This window comes from Ovis aries, chromosome 3 (assembly GCF_016772045.2).
Source record: "Ovis aries strain OAR_USU_Benz2616 breed Rambouillet chromosome 3, ARS-UI_Ramb_v3.0, whole genome shotgun sequence".
Taxonomy (NCBI): domain Eukaryota; kingdom Metazoa; phylum Chordata; class Mammalia; order Artiodactyla; family Bovidae; genus Ovis; species Ovis aries.
The window spans coordinates 95,052,189-95,075,302 of record NC_056056.1 but is presented as its reverse complement, the minus strand read 5'-3'; the positions used below and the strand labels follow the sequence as shown (position 1 = coordinate 95,075,302).

Here is a 23,114-nt window from a genome sequence, read left to right as displayed (position 1 = left end):
GGGCGGTCTGGACGTATATCAGTGCTCCCCGCAGTTACCATGAGCAGGCAGGGGCTCTGGGGGCAGCTGGGCAGCATGCTGCTTGTGCTGGGGGCTCTCAGCTCCGCCTCTCCAGTCCACACTCCTCTCATCCCCAGGCCATTTCATGTCACTGCTGTCTTCCTGTACCACATTTTTACTTCTACTCTTGCATTTTGAAAGACCTCAGCATCTTTGTACATTACTAAGCCATCTTTTGCCTATTTCCCTGTGAGTAAATTTAAAAGTCTTATACACTTTTTTTAACCATTAGTTGAAATGTCAAAGACTCTTTACTATTTAATGACCAGAAAGTAACCAGTGCAACAATCAGTTAAAAATATTTTTCAAATTTCTGTTTCTTCTCATCAAGGGTGCCGATAGGCTTCCTGGAAAGACCTACACCTTTTCCTACTGCAACCCAGCTGGGGACTGTTTCCAGTACTACTTGCCTTTTGGAAATTTTCTGCCCATAGAAGATCTTCTAGGCCCTAAAAAATCCCAAAGGGCCATAAGTGGGCCCTTCCGTCCCTCCCTGGTTCCAATCCAAGCAGGTAGCTTGGCAAGGCCATCTGCCTGGAAGCGATGAAAATTAGGAGCAGGAAAAGGAAAGAATCCCTTACCTGAGCCCCTCCCCGACAACTGTGGTGCTATCAGGAGAGCCAGCCTTCTCCTGCTGGTAGGCTCAGCCCAAGACCATGGCTTATGCCCTCAAAGCACTGTCTCTCTCCCAGAGTGTCCTGGGACACTCCTAGGCTGCGTCCTGGGAGGGAGCGTGGGGGGATGGCTGCCCAGGCGGAGGAGGTCTGGACAGGCCAGCGCAACTGTGTGAGAGGAGAGTGGAGGACAGGAGAGGTGGCTCTGGAAGCCAGAGTTTCCTGAGGTGGAAAGATGCTGTGCAGCTGGAGCCTTCTGGTGACCCAGTTCTGAGGAGCAGTAGCTGAGTCAACGGATAGACTCCTCTTGAGAGGGTTTGGCAGCTATTGTTTGTAATTTATAACCAATGAAGCTTTAAAAAGATTCCAGCCCTTGTGTGTGTAATGAGGTGGAGCAAATTTTATTCACCATAATTTCTCTTAGGAAGAAGGCTGTCTTTGTTCTAAGAATGTCTTGAGCAAGGCTTCAGAGAGGAAGGAGGTTGCCTGCTTGACAGAAGAGGAAGAATTGTGCTTTTCTGATCCTCCTAAGAGAGAGGAGAGAGAAGGAACATGAGGGGAAAGCAATGGGAAGGAGAGCAAGCAACCATGAGGAACGGAGAGGCCAGTGTCTGGGGGCTCTTTAGAGGTTGGTCGTGCATGCTGGGAAAGTTGCTGTCCCTTCTACCATCATTCCTATTATATTGTCATAACATCTGCCTGGTTTCTGAAGTCTCTGCAGGATTTCATTCTTTAAAGGGCTCTTGAGGGGCTGGGAGTCTGCTCTCGGTGCTGTATATGGACAGTTGAGCCTGAGGAAGGAAACCCCCGGGACCTGGCAGAAGCCCCAGCTTCATCCTTTTATGTGGGTCATGGAATTAGATCTAGATCTCTAAGGAAAAGGCTGTGCCAGCTGACATCTAAGTTGCGTTAAATCGTGAACTGAATGTGAAAGGGGTTTGCTATTCTGAATTCAATAATTATTTAAGAGAGTGAATGTTTGGCAGATCATCATTCTGAAGGACGTGGAAAACCAACTGAAGCAGTGCAAATAGTACAAACACATTACTAGTATTTGTGAAGTAATCTGAAACTGTTTTGGGTGTATCATAGGACAGAATAAATCATTATGCTGATATTGGGAACCAGGGTTCTCACTGCAGGAGTAGGGAGATACAAATATGAAGTAGGGGCAAGGCAAAAACTATGTTATGTTGTATTTCAATTGGAGGAATCAATGTGAATTGATTTATGCACATATACATTCATATACTTACATTTATATTTCTCAGTTTTCTGACTCTGCTCACTGAAAGGGCCTAGAAACAATGACACCCCAGTAATAGTGGACACACTTAGCACTCAGATCTTCATTCCTAAATGCTATTACTTACTAAAGCACCCAGGGCTTCTTGGAGAGTTGGCCAAATCCACACCTGAGGCAAAGAGCATCGCTACAGAAAGTAAGAAAATGTTTCTAGAATGATGGAGACACAGGAACAGGAAGTGGCCGAGTCCCACTAGCCACATTTGAGACAATTTGAACATTAAGAAGAAGAAAAACAATGGATTATAATACATTGAATAATAAAAAAGAATCCATGAGTCCATAGTAAAACTAAAAATATGAGAGAGGAGAGCTCTTATTCTCAGAAGAATGTCACCTGATAAAGGTTGAAGGAAATAAACATTATGTAGTCCTCAGTGACGGAGAAGGCAATGGCACCCCACTCCAGTACTCTTGCCTGGAAAATCCCATGGACGGAGGAGCCTGGTGGGCTGCAGTCCATGGGGTCGCTAAGAGTCGGGCACGACTGAGGGACTTCACTTTCACGCATTGGAGAAGGAAATGGCAACCCACTCCAGTGTTCTTGCCTAGAGAATCCCAGGGACAGAGGAGCCTAGTGGGCTGCCGTCTATGGGGTCGCACAGAGTCGGACACGACTGAAGCGACTTAGCAGCAGTAGCAGCAGCAGTCCTCAGTGAAATAACTGATTTCAACCAGGATCATTAATAGATGCTATTTTCATGGAATAAAATGTTGTTGTAAAACAGGATATTCTTAGTCTTTCAGGTAAGTATCGCCTCCAAATGTTGCTTAGCAATTACTAAGGGAAAAAGGTACCTTTACGGTGGTGAGCTTGGAGAACACTCCTTTAACCAGATGACCAATGAAACAATTGACATTATGTGCCTCTTGATGTGATGTGATTCTGGTAGTAATCTCTAAATACTGGAACATACAAAAGTCTAAAAAAAAAAACACCAAAAACTGCTCATTATCTCTCCTGCAAGAAATAATCAAAATTATCATTCTAGTGTACAGATCTGAACAAAATTAGGATGGTTTGTATAATGTGTGCATATATATATGTATCTGTATCTTTCTTTCTGTATTGACAGTTCCTGACTTCAGTTTATGATTTATGGTCTTTATGATGGTGTGAAAGCAGTATGCATTCAGTAGAAATCATGGTTCCAATTGTGGATTTTGATTATATCCTGGGCTAGTGATGTACAGTACAATACTCTCTTGGGATGCTGGGGTCCAGCCACAGGTCCCAGTCAGCCACGTGATCGCACGTGGAAACCACCGATACGCTTAGAACCATCCTACACCCACACAACCATTCTGTTTTTCACTTTCAAATAGTATTCAAGGAATTACGTGAGATAGTCAACATTTTATCATAAAATAGTGCCTGCATTAGATGATTTTGCCCAACTGTAGGCTAATGTTAGTGTTCTGAGCACGTGTAAGGAAGGCCAGGCTAAGCCATGATATTTGGTAGGTTAGGTGTGTTAAATGTATTTTCAACTTAAGATGTGATATTTTCACTTACAATGAAATTTTTATGATGGGATGAACCCCATCATAAGTCAAGGGAGATCTCTTTCTGTATGTATTGTGTATACATATATGTAAATTTATATTTAAAATCATATGTGACATATGTATACAAGATAAATATTGTTTTTTCCATATAGCGTATCTTGAGCATTTTTCGTTGTCATTAAATGTTATTTCAAAGTGTGTTTAATAACTACATAGTAATCCATCAGGTGATTATTCTAAAACTTAATCATCTTCTCTATTGACCATTTGGGTGGTTTCAAGTCTTTTGCCATAAATCATATGGCGATAAATATCCTTATAGATATATCTCCCCATATTTCTCTTTATTTCCTTGGGGTAAATTCCTAGAAGTGGAATTTCTGAATGAAAGGCATTTTAAGGCTTTTGATATATATTGCCAAATTGTCCTGCAAATTGTACCAACCTGTACCAAGACTATCAGTTTATGCTGTCCATAGTAGTAAGAATATCCATTTAAATGCATTCTAGACAGCATCAGGTAGTCTAATTTTAAATTTAGAAATTTCCAAATTTCAGTACCCTTATACACTTCAGGTTTTTGCCCATCTGCATACATTTTTGGCATGCTTATTACATTGAACATAGACTTTTTATTTGCTTTTTTCATATATTTCCAAGTCTTTATAATTTTAGGAAGTCTTTTAGTATAAATATCCATCTCTGTTAGGCTTTTAGGTCTAACAGATAGGTTGTTTCCTACTTTTTTCTTTCCTGCCAAAAATAGTCTTAGGCAAATTATTTTTCATTTCTGATAAATTTATTTTTTTAGAAAAATAGTCCCAAAAGTAGGGTATCCAGGATGTAGACCATGATTGTTTCTAAAGTTCTTAGGTGTAGCTGGACAGATTTACTTTCTAAAAGGCTATACCACCTGTCATGCTGCCAGAACTGACTCACATTCAGTGTCCTGAAGGTGGCCAGAGGTTGGCCACAGGGAAACATGTGTGCCTGGTTTCCCCTTCCCTTGGGCCTCCCAGAGGTAGCTTGTGGTTGAGCTAGGAGACAGTCTCAGCGCAGATAACCCTGTGGGTCCTAGGATTGCTGGGAAGGAACAAGAAGGGCTTAGGAAGGCCAAGGGAGGATGAGAGAAGGGCTTGAGACTCTGCCTGCACAAAGCCTTGGCCCCCAAATCCTACCGTCTGGGAGCCAGAAAGGAATGGTTGAAGATGTGGCAGGCAAGGTAAGAATGCACAGCCCTGCCCTTGGCTGATTCAAGACCGGCCCAGGTGAGAGCAGTCAGGTGCTGAGCGATCAAGGCAGGCCGTGCCCCCGTCCCTACCACTAGCTCCGTTCCCTCATGCACACCAACCCCACTCCCCACATTCATTTTCACCCTGACCATCGACACTTCTTTTTCCTTTCTCTTTCTTTTCCTTCCTTCCTTTCTCCCTCTTCTTCTCTCTCTCCTTCTCTCCTTCCCTCTCTCCATTCTCCCCCACCCCCTATTTTAAGTGGGACTCCCAAATTTTGATTGCCTGAAATGTCCATGTTTCAATTGTACCCACTTTTGCTAAACATGCAGCAGCAACTGGGCTTGCCTTTGAATGAGAATAAAGAAGGCCCTTCCCTTCCTTATGTGGGGTACCTGGCCCCTGTTGACATCAGCTTTTCAGGATGCAAGCATTTCTATGGTTTCTCTGGGAGACCACCCCTCTTTCAATTACTGACCATCCTGAGGACAGGAGGCTCTTCCATGCTCATGTCTCATGGAAATGGCCCAGAGCTGGGAATGCAGGGACTTGAGATTCCTAGATGACACCCACCCACTCTGTGGCCCTGGTCATCGAAATGCCCTTCCTGCTCGGACCTCAGCTGTCTCAGAGAAAGGAATGTCCACATGGTTCAGCAGACACTCAGAGGAGTAGTCATCCACATCCTGTGTGAACAGGGCATGGTCTCTTGGAATCCCAGGATTCTGAAAGACCAGCATCGCTGTCAAGGGCCTCTAGCCTGCTGCTTTGGAACCTGGTCCCTAACCCTGATTATACCCTTCACCTCTCCTCCCAGCAGCCTCATTTTTATCAGTGCTCATTATGTGTGGCCCTGTGTTGGTGATGGACTGGGGTAGGTGTGCCCTGCGTTTAGGCCAACATAACCTACAACCAGTCTCTCGCTCCCTGCACCCTGCAGTCTCTGACAGGTAACATGGGCACGTGGTGGTAAGTGATCACAGACCTCAAAGAAGTGCAAACTAAGTGCTCTCTGAGTGTTCAGAGGGCAGAGGGAACATTTCTGGAAGATTCCTGAAGATGGCCCTGAGCCTTGAAGGATGGACATGGGTAGGGACAGACAACCGGGGAGGCGGGATGTCCTCTTCCCCCAGGGTGGTGGGGTGGTATAGGAAAGATCAGGGACGAGGGCCTGCAGGAAAAATGGGTGGCCTTTATCACAAGTGGGGGTGAAGTGTTTCTGGGTAATCCTCACCTCCTGGCCCGGTGCTGTCACGCCCGTTGTATATTTTAACATATTAAACATTATAATAAATAAAATATTCAGATCATTTAGATATGCTCCCTAGCCAAGCATGGATTATGCTGCTTGCATTTAGTTTGGGGATTGGCTAAGGTATACCCCTTCCCTCCAAAGAGATTAGCTTTGCTTCTGATGACTTTCCTCATCTTCCTATTTTGTGCCTTTCCGTCCTGTGTTCCAACATCCCCATTCCTGTCTGTCAGGGTCTCCTGCCCTCTCTGCCACCACCCTAACACTGCAGGACTGCCCTTTGGCTTCCTTCTTCCCCTCGGGGCCTTGGGGTGGGACCTCTGTTCAAATTCTCTGCCCTGGAGCAGAACTCCCAGGTGCCTGTCTCCAGAGAGGCTTTCTGGAGACCATGCCCCATCAGATACAAGAAGAGAGTCTTGCTGCAGTGGTTTCTGGCAGGTAGGTGATGGAGTCTGGGAAGCAGCAACCTGGGCTGTCCCTCCCCAAGCCCAGGGCTCCAGAAAAGGGCCTGCAGCCTTGTCTCCAGGCCAGCTGGGCCCCTCACCATCTTAGCATTCAGGGCGTAGCTGCCTGTTTGTTCCTGACTGAAAAGACGTCCTGCAAATTTCACCTGCCACTGACCCCCTGATTTCCCCATCCTTCAAGCGCTCAGGGCTTCTCTGTCAAGTGTGTCAGTGCATCAGGGTGAGAGGAGGACTTCAAGCAACAAGACCCTCCTCCTGTCCCTCAAGGCTCCCTGAAAATGGCTCCCTTCTCTGCTGTGAGAAGTCCGGCTCCCAGAACAGCCAGCCCTCAGGGACCTCTCAAGACAAGGCCTGAGGCCTTGCCTGTCCCACAGAGGTGCTGGGAGCCCTGTCCCTCAGTCTCTGAGCTAGGAGGCCAAGCTGAGGCTTCGCAAGGCCCAGAGGCAGACAAGCACATTCTGGCTTGTCCCAGTCCTGCATTAGCAGGCCTGTCTCGGGAAGCTTGGATTTGGTTCTTTCTCAGTGAGTGCCAAGATCAGGGCTCTTTGGCACTTAATCCTGTGGCAAGAGGCCTCCCTTTGATGACTGTGTGGAATGAGATGGAATCTGGCCAGGTTGTTAGAGGAACTGAGTCCCTGGAGTGGGAACATAATGAGAACGTGGGGCCATTCGCCATTCAGGGTGGAAAGTAGAGCACTTATTGTGGGGCCAAGGCTGAGGCTGGCAGGAAGCAGGCTTGGAGCGTGGAGCTTGCCGTATCACCAGGAGGATTTGGGGGGTGGTTGCAGAGACAGCGAGGGTCTGACTAAACTCCGGCCTCAAATACTGAACTGCTCACTTTCTGTTGAACTTAAGCAAGTTAGAGCAATCAACCAACATGAAAAGCAAATGTATTAAGTCTAGAAGGAAAATAATAACTTTTGCAGTGGTTATCTCTGTGGTATGTTGACAGGTGATTATAACTTTTTTGTGTGTGCTTTCAATTTTTCTGACATTTTTTCTAAACAGAGTGGATTACACCTGAGAAAACGTACAAACTCAAAGTTGTCTCTACTTTGAAAGCAAAGAGATTCTGGGGAAGGACTCTGGAATTCAGAAATTGATAGACATATTTTGAAAGGGAAGAGGCAGTACTTTACAGCAGTCGGGCTGCTCCCAAGTAAGATGTTCTCCTGGCCTCCTGACAGCCTGATTGGCTTATCTGGGCTGGGGTTAGTCCTGCTGTTTTAGTGTGGAAGGTGGCTGTTCCTTTCCCATCCTATGTGACCACTGTCAGCCTGCTCAGAAGATGCCCCATGGGGCAACCTGCCCTGGAGCTGCATCCTGCCTTTGGACCAGGGGCTTCTGTGGAGGTCTCTCTGCACTCCCATCCTTAGCCAACTTTGTCCCTTGGTCAAAGCGGATCAGGGTGGCTTCCCTGGGTTTCTTCCCAAACCATAAGCATCCTTGATGCCCCTTCCTCATCTGACCTAGACGTAGGCTGCCTTCTCTCACTGTTGTCTGTTTATTAGTGATTTTTTTTAAAAAAAAGGATATATCATACATACAGCAAAATACATAAATCCGAAGTGTATGGCCTAATGGATTTTGACACACATTTATACTGTGTAACTACCAGTCAGATCAAGGCACTGAGCATTTCCATTAATCCAGAGAGTTCCCTTGGGCCCTCTCCAAGTCAACACCCCCACCCACCTTCACAAAGGTAATACCATAATGACGTCTACCACCATAGGTGCTTTTAACCTGTTTTTGAAATTTGTATATACTTTTTGCATCTGCCTTCTTTTGCTCATCATTATGTGAATTGGCCTTCTATTATCATGTAACAAATCACCCCAAAATTTAATGGCTTGAAATAGCAGGCAATTCTTTTGCTCACTGACAGGACTTAGAGAGGATGGTTTGTCCCGCAGCCTCGGCTAAGGCAGCTTGACAGGGGGATGGTCTGTTTCAAGATATCTCACTTCCATGGTGGGACAATTGTTGCTGACCATTAGCTGGTCGCTTAGCTGGAGCTGTGGGCCAGGCCCTCAGTTCTTATCCACATGGGTCTCTTCATAGGCTACTTGGGCTTCCTTACAATGTGATGGCTAAATTTCAAGAAAGCAACCATCCCAAGAGAGCCAGGTGGAAATGCAAGGCATTTTCATGACCTAGCTTCAGAGGTCGCATAGCCTCACCTTGGCAACACTCTATTGTTAAGGCAGTCACAAAGGCCTGCCCAGGATCAAGTGGAGGGACATAGACTCTACCTCTGGATGGAGGATGTGGGAAAGTTCTATAAGAGCATGGGGTGAGAGATATTAGGGTGCCATTCTTGAGAAAATTTATCCGATTGTAGCATATTTGTAGTTTGCATTTTAAATGCTGTGTAATATTTCATTGTGTGCATATACTTCCCCAGTCTGTTAACTGACATTTGAGTTGTTTGCAATTTGGGCCTGTTTGAAGAGTACCACTATGAATATTGTTATACAAGTCTTTTGGTGGACAAAGACTGCCTTCTCTCAGTGTTGCTGTCTCTAGGTTTTAAGATTTAAAAAATCATACAATTCTATTCTCTTTTATTTTTTCCCCATCAGTTACTGTGGCCATATGTATTCTAGTATGTAAATCTCTGCTAGTGTTTTTTAAATGATGAGAAGAAATTATATAAGTATTACATAAGTATGTTCTCTTTATAAAAACTTTCAATATTACAATTAAGACTAAAATTTCTTCCAACACCACTTGCCAAATCTGAACCCTTTCCTCATACTTCAAGGTAACCTCTGTCACTAGTTTGGCGGGTCTCCTTTTAGAGCGTTTTTGATACATTTACTCACATAAATATTCTCACAGGAAATACTGTTTTCTTTGTGTGTGTGTGTGTGTGTGTGTGTGTGTGTGTGTGTGTTGTTTGTTTGGTACAACGAATGGCATCATACAGCTCTGCAATTTGCTTTCACACTTAAAAAATACCTTGGAGATATGGCCATGGAGATCTACTTTACTTTTTAAACTGCCGAATAACGTGCATGGTATTGTTACACTGGATGAATGGCAAACATTGATCCATTTCCCTGTGGAAGGCTGTTTAGGCTATAGTCGTCTTTATCGTTTTGCGTGTGTCCCATAAACTGAAGGGCAGGCCTTGCACACTGTGAAGACTGTCAGAGCTGGGTCAAGACTGATGCACCCCTGCAAAGGGAAGTGTTGCTGGAGCCCTGGATCTGTGCCCCTCAGTGTCCCTTTTCTTTGCCTGCAGAGACGTCTCAGAGAGGCTGTGCAACTGCTGGAAGACTATAAGCGTGGGACCCTGCGCCCGGGGGTCACCAATGAGCAGGTAACTCTGCTGGAGGAGGGGTGGGGGAATAGTGGCGGGGAAGGACGGTGGCAAATTCACTATCCCTCCCCTGCAGCCAGAACCACTTCTCTTCCCCTCAGAATCCACTTTTACTGCTGCCCCATCTCCTGTGGACTTCTGGATTTTGGAGGGGATGCTCAGGGCCCTCCTGTAAGCTGGTCTGGTGGGAAGTGTGGAGGCTGCTAAGACCAGAGAAACCTAAGGCAATAGTCTGCTGGCTCTGAGACCTGCGTCTTTTCCCAATTCCACATTCAGTGACATCACAGTGATGACTTGAAATCAGCCACAATGTGAGAATTTACGCCATGGAAATTGACAGATACTATAAATCAGGACTTTTTTCTCAAAAATACTCACCAGCATACCACTATCCCGAAGTTTAGACTGAGGATGAGAAAGATGGAGGAGACAGAGTGGAATTAGGCTAAGACACTGTAATTTCTGTTTTGTTAATATCATGTAGAAACTTGAACTAGAGCTAATTAAAAAGTTGATGGTTTTGTTTGGTTTGGGGGTAAGGTAGGGAGATGTAGTATAGGGCAGCTCTAGTGATTGTAGAGACAGATGGTTAATGTGCTGAAGTTTTTCTTTTTGTTCATAAGCTTTATTTTAAAAGCTATCAAAAACTAATCTCACAGTTTTTTTTTCCAAAGTAATTGATATACAAAGTTCAAAAAGTCAAATAGTATGAAAACGCTTGTAAGGGAAAATAGTGTATTGCCCCATCCCTCCCCAGTTCCCATTTCTCTTCCCCAGAAGCAAATGCTGTTAGCTATTTCTTCAGAGAGAAACCTATATTTCAAACTAAGCATATCTATACTGCTATTTCTCAACTATTTCTTTTGTGTGGTAGTTGAGGATACATCTCTCTTATTATTTACCTCTATAAACACATTTCTCTCCCCTACCCTCATCACCCTCCCCAAATAATTGTCATATTTTGGGGTCTATGGATATTCAATATTCACATTATGACAGTTATATGAATAATACTACAACTTTGCTGTATATGATTATGTTTCCTCTCCTTTTTGACTTTATGTTTTATCTGGATTTAATAAATGCCTCATTTTTCTCACTGACAGAGTTTTCTTTGTACCATCTCTAATCCTTACGGTATCTTCTAGCAGCTCTTTGATATTTTTAATGGTGGTGGTGGTTTAGTTGCTGAGTCTCTGTGACCCCATGGACTGTAGCCAGCCAGGCTCCTCTGGCCATGGGATTTCCCAGGCAAGAATATTGGGGTGGGTTGCCATTTCCTTCTCCAGGGGATCTCCCAACCCAGGGATTGAACCCAGGTCTCCTGCATGGCAGGCAGACTCTTTACCAGCTGAGCTACAAGAGAAGCCCTTTCCACTTCTGTATTTTTCCCTGAAATTTTTAATGCTGGGACCCAGCTCCCTCAGCTCCTCTTGGTATACACCTTCATTTTAGTGGAAGACCTTGTCTGGTAGCTCCCTGGGGTAAATGGAAAGAAAATTTGGAGTCCTTTTATATCTGAAAATAATGTAATTTGTAATTGTAATTCTGTACTCAGCTTTAACTGACAGTTTGGCTGAGGAGAAAATTCCAATTTTTAGGTTGACAACATTTTCCTTTAGAATTTTGAAGACATTGCTCTTCTGGCTTCTAGTCTAACTTTTGAAAAATCCGATGCTGTTTTATTCCTGATTCTTTGCAAGTGACCTGTTTTCTCTCTCTGGGAATGTTTAGGACCTCCTCTCTATGTATATGTTTTATTTCTGAAATTCCACAATGCCATGTCTTGTAAAATTTATTGTTTTGGGTTTCTGGTGACCTTTTTCAATCTGAAGACTCCTGTCTCTCAGTTCTGGCAATTTTTCTTATACTGTTTCTTTGATAATTTCTTCTCATTCTGAAATTCCTATTAGTCGAATGTTCAACATCTTAGATTGATAACCAGGTTTTCTTATCCTGTTTTTCTCTTCTATTCTTTCACTTTTTCCTTCTGTCTGGCTTTACAGGACATTTCCTTGAGTTTATTTTCAACATGTCTATCAAATTTTTAACTTCAGCTAGTACAAATTTTAATTTCTGAGAGCTATTTGGCTGTTTCTTTTCTTTATTCCTTTCAACAGGATCCTGTCCTGTTTTGTTAATACAGTATCTTCTCACCTCTGCATTCTGGAAGCCAAGTAGAGGGGCAAGGCTGAAGCCCCAATATTCACTTTGCAGATTTTCATTGATTTCTCTGCTTTTAGCCACACCTGCTCCCTCTTTCCACTGGGCTAGTGTTCCCAAGTCTGGAGTCACTTGGATTCAGTTTCTCCAGAAGGTTGATAACCCTCTGGTGTTTGGGGGACACAGGCGAGGGCAGTGGGAGCCCCCTTGCTGTGTGGGGAAGGCCTAGGGGTCCTACTGCTTTGAATTCAGATTTTCAGCCAAGTCCCTCTGTTTAGCCCTATGATTAACCCTTTGTAACTGGGGTGCCTGGGCCCTCCAAGCCCTGAACTTTGCTGGCATCTGGGGGTGATGGTCTGGGTTCTCAAGTGTGGCTTCTGCAGGCATCGAGGGACGGCTTCCTCCTCTCTGCCGGATCAGTTCCTAAAACGCTGCTCGTTTTCCGTGCAGGAACACGTTGCTGTCTCTCCCGTGCAATTGCCTCTTCTGTTCTGTTGGCGACTGTGAGGCACTGCCCTGCCTTCTCACACCTTTAGCACAAAGTCCACGCCACCTGCTGGCGCCTGGCTGGGTGTTCCCTGGGCCAGGTGGCCAAGCCATCAGCCCTCCCCAGTCCAGTTTGTTTTGCTATGTATTTATGGAGCACCTCCAGGCCAGTGTTGGTGCTAGGACCTGGGGGAGAGCAGGGGAGAGGCTGGAGAAGGGTGCTGCCCCCGGGAATCCCCAGAATCCGGCCAGGACAGTGAAAATGCATGATGCTGTGGGAGAGCAGAGGGAGGAGTCACCTGACCAGAAGCAGGGAGTCTGGAAGAGATTTCTCACCTGAGACTGAGGGATGAGCAAGGATTAGTGAGGACAGGGCGCTGGGAAGGGGCGGAGGAAAAACATCCTGAGCACAGAGAGAATGGCCCCTAGAGGAAGATGGTCCCTAGAGGAAGGGACGTGCCAATGTGCTGGTCAGCAGCCTGCCACATGGAGAGGGGGCAGAGGTGCCAAGAGAGGCAGCCCCTTGGCCAGATGTCCTGGTGCAGGCCCCTGAAGTGACGCAGTTGCAGTGTTGGCTACACAAGGTCTCAGGAGTCTGTGTGGCCTGCTGAGTTGGTCGGGAGCAGCCATCAGCAGACAGGGCAGGGCCGGATCTCCTTACTCCTGAGCGAAGTGCTGCCCTCTGGCTGTGGCACCGAGGAGCCCGCTGGTGTGACCTGACATGCCCCTCTCTAGGGTGGTGGTGGGGGTCCTCGCACCCTGGCAGCTCCTCATGGACCAGAGGAGTCCAGCCTCCAGGCCCTTCCTGACCCCGTGTCTGCTCCCAGCCCAAGCTCCCCTCCAGCCTGGCTTTTCCTCCTGGGACTCTTTCCAGTTTTCAAGAGTTGGGAAATGAGGGCATGTTTCCTCTCTTTGTTCCCTTCAAAAGCTTAAAGCTGCCTGTCCTGTTTTCTGGGCCTGCTTTGTTTTCTATCCCGAAAGCTCTCATGTGCCTCCAGGCAGCTGGGAGGCCAGGAGGGTTGTGGGGGGGATTTGCTTGCACTAGCTGGGGGAGGGTGGGGGTACCCTGAACTAACTGGGGGAGAGCTGGGTGAGGGTGCAGGTACCCTGCACTAGCTGGGGGAGGGCGGGGGTACCCTGCACTAGCTGGAGGAGGGTGGGGGGACCCTGCACTAGCTGGAGGAGGGTGGGGGGACCCTGCACTAGCTGGGGGAGGGGGGGACCCTGCACTAGCTGGGGGAGGGTGGGGGGAGGGCAGGGGTACCCTGCACTAGCTGGAGGAGGGTGGGGGTACCCTGCACTAGTAGGGGAGGGGGGGTACCCTGCACTAGCTGGAGGAGGGTGGGGGTACCCTGCACTAACTGGGGGAGGGTGGAGGGACCCTGCACTAGCTGGGGGAGGGTGGGGGGACCCTGCACTAGCCGCTCCTCCCTGTTCTGGCTCCAGTTGGTGATGCCTGAGGCTTCCCTCTGGAGGCTGGCAGCACAGTGCTCTAGGTGTGAGTCCATGGCCCAGACCCCCTCCCCACGCCCTCCTGGCTCCCCAGACATCAGGACTGGGCTCTGCTGCAGCTCTCACAGTACCTCCTGGACCTAGTCTACAGAGCCCTGGCCCCCACCAGCCTCCACGGCCACAGCAAGAGCGGGTGGGTAGTGACATACCAGCTCAGGATCTGGGGAGCTTCAGGGATCAGAAATTCACCAAGTCCCCATCCCTGGTTCAGGCTGGCCCTGCTCAAGGGTCATGCCGGTGCTGTCTGAAGAGGCTGAGGATGGTTCTTGACCTCGGTCTGGATGGTGGCCTGTGTGCTCTTGGGCTCTGTGCCTCCCCTGATGTCCTTTTGCAGGTGTGTGAGTCAGAAGCCTGTGGCTGTGTGCTGATGCCTATGGACCTGACATAATGTCTGGGCACCACTGGGTATCTTATGCACTAATTTGTTCCCTAGTCTGCCCTCCAGTTACAATATCCCACCAGGGGGCTACAAGCAGATTGAGAATTTATTCACACCTGATGGCCTTGGTTAGTGGGTGGCTGATATCTCCTCCAGAGACTGTTAACTTGTTGAAAGGTTGCTGTACCAATGAACAGTTAGTCCTAAGGATGAAATAAAAATAAGCACAATTCACTCTTTGGGCTTGACAGGTATAGATTTGATGTGTTAGGAACCCTAATAAAGACTGCAGCTATTGTTAAACAACAAAGCCATAGATGAGAGCAAAAACGTGAGCCCAGGCAGCTAAGTTTTTGAGGGTTTGCTGTGCTGTGTGCTTTGTGTATGCTGGGGCTTTGCTGGGATGGTTTGGTATGGATGGAGATGGCTGGGGTTCAATATGGAAGACCCCCATGGTAATGAGTCATCACTCACTGTGAGCTCACCAAGGGCTAGGAGCCATGCTGAATATTTGCACTTTATATGTATTCTCTCAATTAATCTTCACAGAAGCCTTATTTGGTTGATGCCTATATTGACCCCATTTTACAGGCAAGAAAACTGAGGCTCAGAGAGATTACAAACTTATCTCAGGTTACATAACTAATGTGTGGTGGGACAGGGACACTGGACCTGGAAGATCCAATGCCCATTTTTCACTCACTGTCTGAAGACAGATTTGGAAGGGAAGGTGATACTCTGGAGTGGAATGTGTGTGCTAACAGGCAGAGTGAGGGGGTGGGGTAGAAGTGCCATCAGAGGGGCTTGGCATGTGTGCAGGTCTCATAGCCCCAGTCACACAGGGCAGTTAACCCTGTCAGGCCAGGCTGTGGGCATCTGTGGGGCACCTGGTACATGGAGGTGCAGTGGCAGGTGGGCACTGGGAGGTTCCTGCCCTCATGCAGCCAGCTCCCACGCAGGCGCACACGTAAGGGAGTGGCTGGAGGCAGGAGTTAGGCTGCGGTTGAAGGAATTCAGCGGTGAGAGACTCCTGAGAACACAGGTGCTGAGGAAAGGCTTCATGGAGGACACAAGCGATTGGACGTAGAATGTAGAGACCCAAGGCATGAGAAGGACGTCCCTGTAAGTTGCAGACGAAGGCTGAGAAGAAGAGTGGAGAGAGAGAGAAGGACAGAAGATGAGAGAGGAAGTTGGGAAGTTTCAGGCCAGATTGTGAGTTTCTGGGACCCAGAAGAGATGCTGGTTGTGTTGTCCTGGAGTGAGGGGGGAGCAGGACAGTGGAACTGTGGCTGGATCCTTCTGTACCAGGTATATGGGGAGGGAAAAGTGCTGAAAGGAAACCAGCCTGGGAGCGACTGGGGTGGTCGGAAGTGAGGGGGCAGGGGGCCACTGTTGGCTTCTGAATGGCGGTTCTGGTCCATCATTCCACATCCCCAGAGGCTGGGAACCAGCCCACCTTCCTTGGTGCCTGCTCAGCACCCAGCACAGTGTATTGGTTGCCCAGGGGTCCCGTGAAGGATGGGTTCTGCCTGCAACCTGCCAAGGAGAAAGGGCAGCTGAGATGTGAGAGATCCTGCCGGTCTACTCCCCTGGCAGAGCAGAAATGGGGTCAGCTGTGTTTGAGTTTTGCTGAAAATAGCAGAGAAGATGCCAGAGAGTTAAAAATTCTTGCACCCTGAATCTTCTCTGGGTATCAGCAGGATTGTCTATCAGAAGCTTGACTGACATCCCCCCCACCCGACTTGCCCTGACCCCTGGCCTCTGGGATCCTGATCAGCACCCAGCACCTCTGGGGCAACTACAAGCTGACCCTTATTATTAACACAAAACAGGCAAGTGATCAGCATTAGCTGAAGCATTTGTATGATATGCTGGAAGTGGTACTGGGTGCTGTATAGCATCTCCAGGCTGGGTCTTGCAGTGGCCTCCTGGGTGGTCTTTCTGTTCTTCCTGGGCTCCCTCTGCCCATTCCCAGTATAGCGCTCAGAGTGACCTGTGAAACTGCTCCAGGGTTTGTTCCTCTGCCTCAGGGTTTCTCAGACTCAGCACGATTGGCATTTGGGGCTGGGTAATTCTTTGTTGTGGGGGCTGTCCTGTGCACTGTAGGACGTTTAGCAACACCCCTGGTCTACCCACTGTGTGCTAATGGTACCCCTTCCCAATTCATGATAACCAGATATTTCCTAATGGCCCCTGGGTGGAAAATTGCCCTCCTGTTAAGGACCACTCTATAGTAAAAACTCAGAGTAAAAGCCGCAGTCCTCAGCACAAACTGCAAAGCCCCAATTCCTCTCTGATCTTATTTCCTACTGCTCTTGCCTTCATTCAGCCCACTTCAGTCACACAGGCCTCCTTGCTGGCCCTCAGATAGGCTGGGGAGGTCCACTCTGCCTCAGGGTCTTTGCACTGGCTGTTCTGCTGGACAGAAAAATCTCCTACCAGGCATCTGCATGGCTCACTCCCTCCAGGTATTTTCTCCAAAGCCATCTCAATGAAAACTACCCTGACCACCTTACTAAACATCATCCTACTTGAGAATCTGTCCAGGGAAAGAAAAGTTGGGGGGGCAAAAGAAGGAGCCACTAGAACCAGAGGCAGGACAAGAGATGGAATTTTAGGGGGCTGTGGCCAGCGAAGGGATCCGACTAGAGGCGCTTCTGGGGGTGGAGGATGCAGCCTCAGTGTCTCCCCCTCCCCTCTTCCATCCCAGCTTCAGCCTAGCCTTTACTTTTCTGTCCCCCCTGTGACAGAAGCTGTGACCCTGGTCATGTCATCGTGTTCCTGAATGTTCCCCATCCTTCACCCCCTCCTTTCGTGAGGACCTCACTATAATAAATTTTTAAAAATCCATCCTTGCTGCCAGCACACTCTCCCTACCCTTACTCTGCTCTACTTTCTCTTGTTTCTTCTTTCTCATCCTTCTCACATGTGAGCAAATTTACTTTTCATTATTTTTTTGTTTATTGTTTTTCTCCACAATCCTGTAAACTCCACAAGACCAGAGATTTTGTGTTTTTTGGTTTTTTTTTTTACTGATATATTCTTAGTGCCTAGAGCGGTGCCCAGCACATAATATGGACTCAATAGATGTTTGTTGGATAAATGAATTGTTTTTAATTATCACAATAAGCTTGAAAGTAAGTATTCATATTCCTATATTACAAATGAGGAAATGGAGGCTCAAAAAATTGAGTTGTTTTTGTTTAGTCGCTAAGTTGTGTCCAATCTTTCGCGACCCCGTGGACTGTAGCGCACCAGGCTCCTCTGTCCATGGGATTTCCCAGGCAAGAATACTGGAGTGGGTTGCCATTTCCTTCTCCAGGGGATCTTCCTGAGCCAGGGCTTGAACCCACATCTCCAAGTAAATTGCCCCAAGTCACATGGCTAGCAAGTGGGAGATCTGTAATTCCAATTCACAAAAGAGGGTTTGACTAGAGGCTCGAGCCTCTTAATAGAGAGAAGCTGTGTGTACATGGAAGTCATGACTGCTCATGTGTGTTGTGTAGCAGACTGAGGGGGGATATTTGTCTCGTTTCATCTGTAGATTGGCCCATCTTTTGCCCCACGTAGATTTGCATTTGTACATATTACCTGGGAGTAACCATGGCAACAAAGTTAATGGTGAGAAATAATAGGATTGGCCCAAATGATGAATTAAGAAGATTTCTTATTGTTTCATGAAGGCATCCTCTGCCTTATAGAAGGATCCCTTTCAGGCTCTGTTTAATTACATTGTAGAGGTTGTTTTAAATAGGCTCTGTTGTTGCTGCTTCAGAGGTTTGGAGAAGCAGCTTGGAAAGAGGAGAGGGGAAGGGGACTCCTCCATCTGAGGTTTGAGCATAGGAGGTCTCTGCCCTGAGAAGGAAGAAGCTTCTCCCCCTGAAGTTTGTTTGGGGCCCACCCTCTGCCCCTTGCTTGGCCTCTGCACTGGGTTCCTGATAGGTTCAAATGGCAACTCAGCTGAGACTTAGGCCATTTCTGAAATCAGCAAATGTCTGCATTGTTCCAGCAACCTTTCTCCCAGGCTGTTTACCCACGTCCTCTGTGTCCTCATTCTCCAAGCTGAGAAATCAAGAAAGGTCGAAAGTCTCACATCCACACTGGTTGTTGCTGCACCAGTAAATTCCAAGGGATCGGGGCTCTGCATTTTAATGTTCAGCCAGAAACACAGAGGGAGATGACTGAGCCCAAAGGAGACCAGGTCACACTGAGGAATTGTAGCTTAAAATGGAGCTGCTGTGGTGGGCCGGCAAGAAGACGCAGGGGGCACCCTGTTCTAGATTCTCAGTGTGGATGGACTGTCCACCATGTCTCCTTGGCCTCCATCAAGTGCTTCACATTCCAGGGTTTCCTTGCTTGTAACTTGTTTGCAGGGTTGGCTCATTAAACTTCAAATTAGCAACCAGTTCTTGGCTTGTGGGTGATATCTGCTGCCATTTCTGTATCCAGCATTCAACTCATGGGTCCAGCATGTCCCAGGGAAAAACCCAGACTCAAGAAATCAGGCCCGAGTCCTTGTCCTGGGCTCTCTGGAAGCCAGAATTGGCATCATCAGACGGGAAGGGACCTTGGAGAGACTAGCTTCCGTCTCCTGTCTCATTAATTAAAAAACCAAAACAGTGTAATTCTAAGGAGTGAGTTGACTTGCTCAGGAAGATCAGGCGAGTTACCGGCTGAGCCAGGCCCCAGGTCTGTGACCTTGACTGTTGTTGGTGCAGCCTGGAGATCGGATGAACCTAAATGAGGTCAGCTCATGACTAGGAAGTCAGTTTAAGATGGAGCTGTCCCTCCCTTCTCACCCCAAAACTTCCTGAGGTTGGAGCACTTCTAGATGCCGTGAGAAGAACCTCAACATGACTTAGTGTTCATTCCTTCCTCTCTCCTGTGGAGAGGCTTCCCTGACATTGTGGGAAGCACTTTCCCCAAACCCCAAATGGGTTACTTTGGTTAAGGTTATACTAACTGCTGTAATGAAATGACCTCAGAACACACCAGTTCAAATAAGATATATGTTTATCTCTTGCCCATGTCATAGTTCAAGTTCCAGGTGGGCAGGTGGCTCTGCTCCACAGGGTCTATCAGGAACCCAGGCTCCTTCCGTCCTGTTTCTCCTCCATCTCCTTAGGTACTTCCCTCTGCCTGGCCCAGGCTGGGCTGCAGCCACATTGTTGTTCTGGCTCACAGGCGGGTGATAGAAAGTATAGGTTGGGAGGAGCAGCAGCAGCAGCAGCAGCTAGGGAAAGGCACATCTCACCTCCCCTCAGATGCCACTAAGGGACTCAGTCACATGGATAAGCCTAATTGCAAAGGAGGCTGGGAAATGTAGTATAGCAGGCCAACCACCTGCCCACTACCTTTCTATTACTATGACAGGAAAGGACATAGGTTTTGTTGGACCATTAACAGTCTATGCCATAGAGGACTATAAAGAGCTGAAAAGTTGTGCATGTTATTTCTATTTTTCTCTTAAATTTTTAAGAATTATTTTTGGGAAGAACTGTACAAGAAAGATCTTCATGACCTGGATAATCACGATGGTGTGATCACTCACCTAGAGCCAGACATCCTGGAATGTGAAGCCAAGGGTGCCTTAGAAAGCATCACTACAAACAAAGCTAGTGGAGGTGATGGAATTCCAGTTGAGCTATTTCAAATCCTGAAAGATGATGCTGTGAAAGTGCTACATTCAATATGCCAGCAAATTTGGAAAACTCAGCAGTGGCTACAGGACTGGAAAAGGTCAGTTTTCATTCCAATCCCAAAGAAAGGCAATGCCAAAGAATGCTCAAACTACCGCACAATTGCACTCATCTCACATGCTAGTAAAGTAATGCTCAAAATTCTCCAAGCCAGGCTTCAGCAATATGTGAACCGTGAACTTCCTGATGTTCAAGCTGGCTTTAGAAAAGGCAGAGGAACCAGAGATCAAATTGCCAACATCTGCTGGATCATGGAAAAAGCAAGAGAGTTCCAAAAAAACATCTATTTTTGCTTTATTGACTATGCCAAAGCCTTTGACTGTGTGGATCACAAGAAACTGTGGAAAATTCTGAAAGAGATGGGAATAGCAGACCACCTGACCTGCCTCTTGAGAACTCTGTATGCAGGTCAGGAAGCAACAGTTAGAACTGGACATGGAACAACAGACTGGTTCCAAATAGGAAAAGGAGTATGTCAAGGCTGTATATTGTCACCCTGCTTATTTAACTTCTATGCAGAGTACATCATGAGAAATCCTGGGCTGGAAGAAGCACAAGCTGGAATCAAGATTGCCAGGAGAAATATCAATAACCTCAGATATGCAGATGACACCACCCTTATGGTAGAAAGTGAAGAGGAACTAAAAAGCCTCTTGATGAAAGTGAAAGAGGAGAGTGAAAAAGTTGGCTTGAAGCTCAGCATTCAGAAAATTAAGATCATGGCATCCGGTCCCATCACTTCATGGGAAATAGATGGAGAAACAGTGGAAACAGTGTCAGACTTTATTTTTTGGGGCTCCAAAATCACTGCACATGGTGATTGCAGCCATGAAATTAAAAGATGCTTACTCCTTGGAAGGAAAGTTATGACCAACCTAGATAGCATATTCAAAAGCAGAGACATTACTTTGCCGACTAAGGTCTGTCTAGTCAAGGCTATGGTTTTCCTGTGGTCATGTATGGAGGTGAGAGTTGGACTGTGAAGAAGGCTGAGCGCTGAAGAATTGATGCTTTTGAACTGTGGTGTTGGAGAAGACTCTTGAGAGTCCCTTGGACTGCAAGGAGATCCAGCCAGTGCATTCTGAAGGAGATCAGCCCTGGGTGTACTTTGGAAGGAATGATGCTAAAGCTGAAACTCCAGTACTTTGGCCACCTCATGCGAAGAGTTGACTCATTGGAAAATACTTTGATGCTGGGAGGGATTGGGGGCAGGAGGAGAAGGGGACGACTGAGGATGAGATGGCTGGATGGCATCACCGACTCAATGGACGTGAGTCTGAGTGAACTCCAGGAGATGGTGATGAACAGGGAGGCCTGGCGTGCTGCGATTCATGGGGTCGCAAAGAGTCGGACACGACTGAGCGACTGAATTGACTGACTGACTGAAGAGTTCATGGGGTCGCAAGAATTGAATACAACTTAGTGAGTAAACCACCAACACTGAACAGTCTGCTGAATGTTAAAGATGTCAAAAGAAAATAGAATATACAATGTTTCCCTTTCCCTGCCTGCCAGTTTCTTGCTTCTCCCTAGAGTAAGGATCAGTTTCTTCTATATCCTGCCAGAGATCATTTGCATACATTCATCCTTTTCCTTTAAATGTTATTGATATAATAGTGGTAACTCCAGGGACATTCACTGGAGTAGGGTCATAATAGCAAAAGATGAGATAGTCACAAAAGGACAAATGTTGTATCATTCTACTTATACGAAATATCTAGAGTGGTCAAATTCAAAGAGACAAGAGAGCAGAATGGTAGGTCCCTGGACCTGAGGGGAGGAGGATTTGGGAGTTAGTAGTTACTGGGTGCAGAGTTTCAGTTGAGGAAGGTGAAAAAATTCTGGAGATGGATGGTGGTGATGGCTGTACAACAGTGTGAATGTACTTAATGCTGCTGAACTTCCACTTAAAAATGGTTAAATGGTATAGTTTGTTATTTATATTTTACCACAATAAAAGATTGGAAATAGCTTAAAAGTCCAGTATGCAGGTCAAGAAGCAACAGCTAGAACCAGACATTGAAAACAGACTGGTTCCAAATCGGGAAAGGAGTACATCAAGGCTGTATATTGTCACCCTGCTTATATGCAGAGTACATCATGAGAAATACTGAGCTGGATGAAGCACAAGCTGGAATCAAGATTGCCAGGAGAAATATCAATAACCTCAGATATGCAGATGACACCACTCTTATGGCAGAAAGTGAAGAGGAACTGAAGAGCCTTTGATGAAAGTGAAAGAAGAGAGTGAAAAAGCTGGCTTAAAACTCAACATTCAGAAAACTAAGATGGCATCCAGTCCCATCACTTCATGGCAAATAGATGGGCAACAATGGAAACAGTGACAGACTTTATTTTCTTGGGCTCCAAAATCACTGCAGATGGTGACTGCAGCCATGAAATTAAAAGACGCTTGCTCCTTGGAAGAAAAGCGATGACCAACCTAGACAGCATATTAAAAAGCAGAGACATTACTTTGCTGACAAAGATCCATATCATCAAACTATGGTTTTTCTAGTAGTCACATATGGATATGAGAATTGGACCATAAAGAAAGCTGAGTACAGAATTGATGCTTTTGAACTGTGATATTGGAGAAGACTCTGGAAAGTCCTTTGGACTGCAAGGATATCAAACCAGTCAATCCTAAAGGAAATCAGTCCTGAATATTCATTGAAAGGACTTATGCTGAAGCTGAAGCTCCAGTACTTTGGCCACCTGGTAGAAAGAACTGACTCATTGGAAAAGACCCTTATGCTGGGAAAGATTGAAGGCAGGAGGAGAAGGGGACAACAGAGGATGAGATGGTTGGATGGCGTCAATGACTCAATGGACATGAGTTTCAGCAAGTTCTGGGAGCTGGTGATGGACAGGGAGGCCTGGCGTGCTGCAGTCCACGGGGATGCAAAGAGTCGAACGCGATTGAGCGACTGAACTTAACTGAACTGAATAGGGTGAAGTTTATATGTTCATTCAATGTTTCTGTTAGGAAGAATAAGACTGCTCTCCATGCTCTGATGTAGAAAGATCTCCAGATTATACTAGATGCCTTAAGGGACAGAACAGTGTGAACTGGTGTGCTAGCATTTAGAGATGAGTGTATAGGGATT

The 23,114-nt window shown here is 46.6% G+C and overlaps 1 protein-coding gene across 9 annotated transcripts in view; it reads left to right on the top strand.

The window, feature by feature from the left end:
• SFXN5 (sideroflexin 5) overlaps nucleotides 1-23,114 on the top strand; it is a 126,220-nt gene that overhangs the window by 13,474 nt on the left and 89,632 nt on the right. For all 9 annotated transcript variants that reach the window (XM_042246345.2, XM_027966998.3, XM_004006070.6 and 6 more), the window contains exon 3: nucleotides 9,688-9,765. In XM_042246345.2, the coding sequence (XP_042102279.1) occupies nucleotides 9,688-9,765 (78 nt within the window). The remainder of the gene's footprint in view (nucleotides 1-9,687; nucleotides 9,766-23,114) is intronic.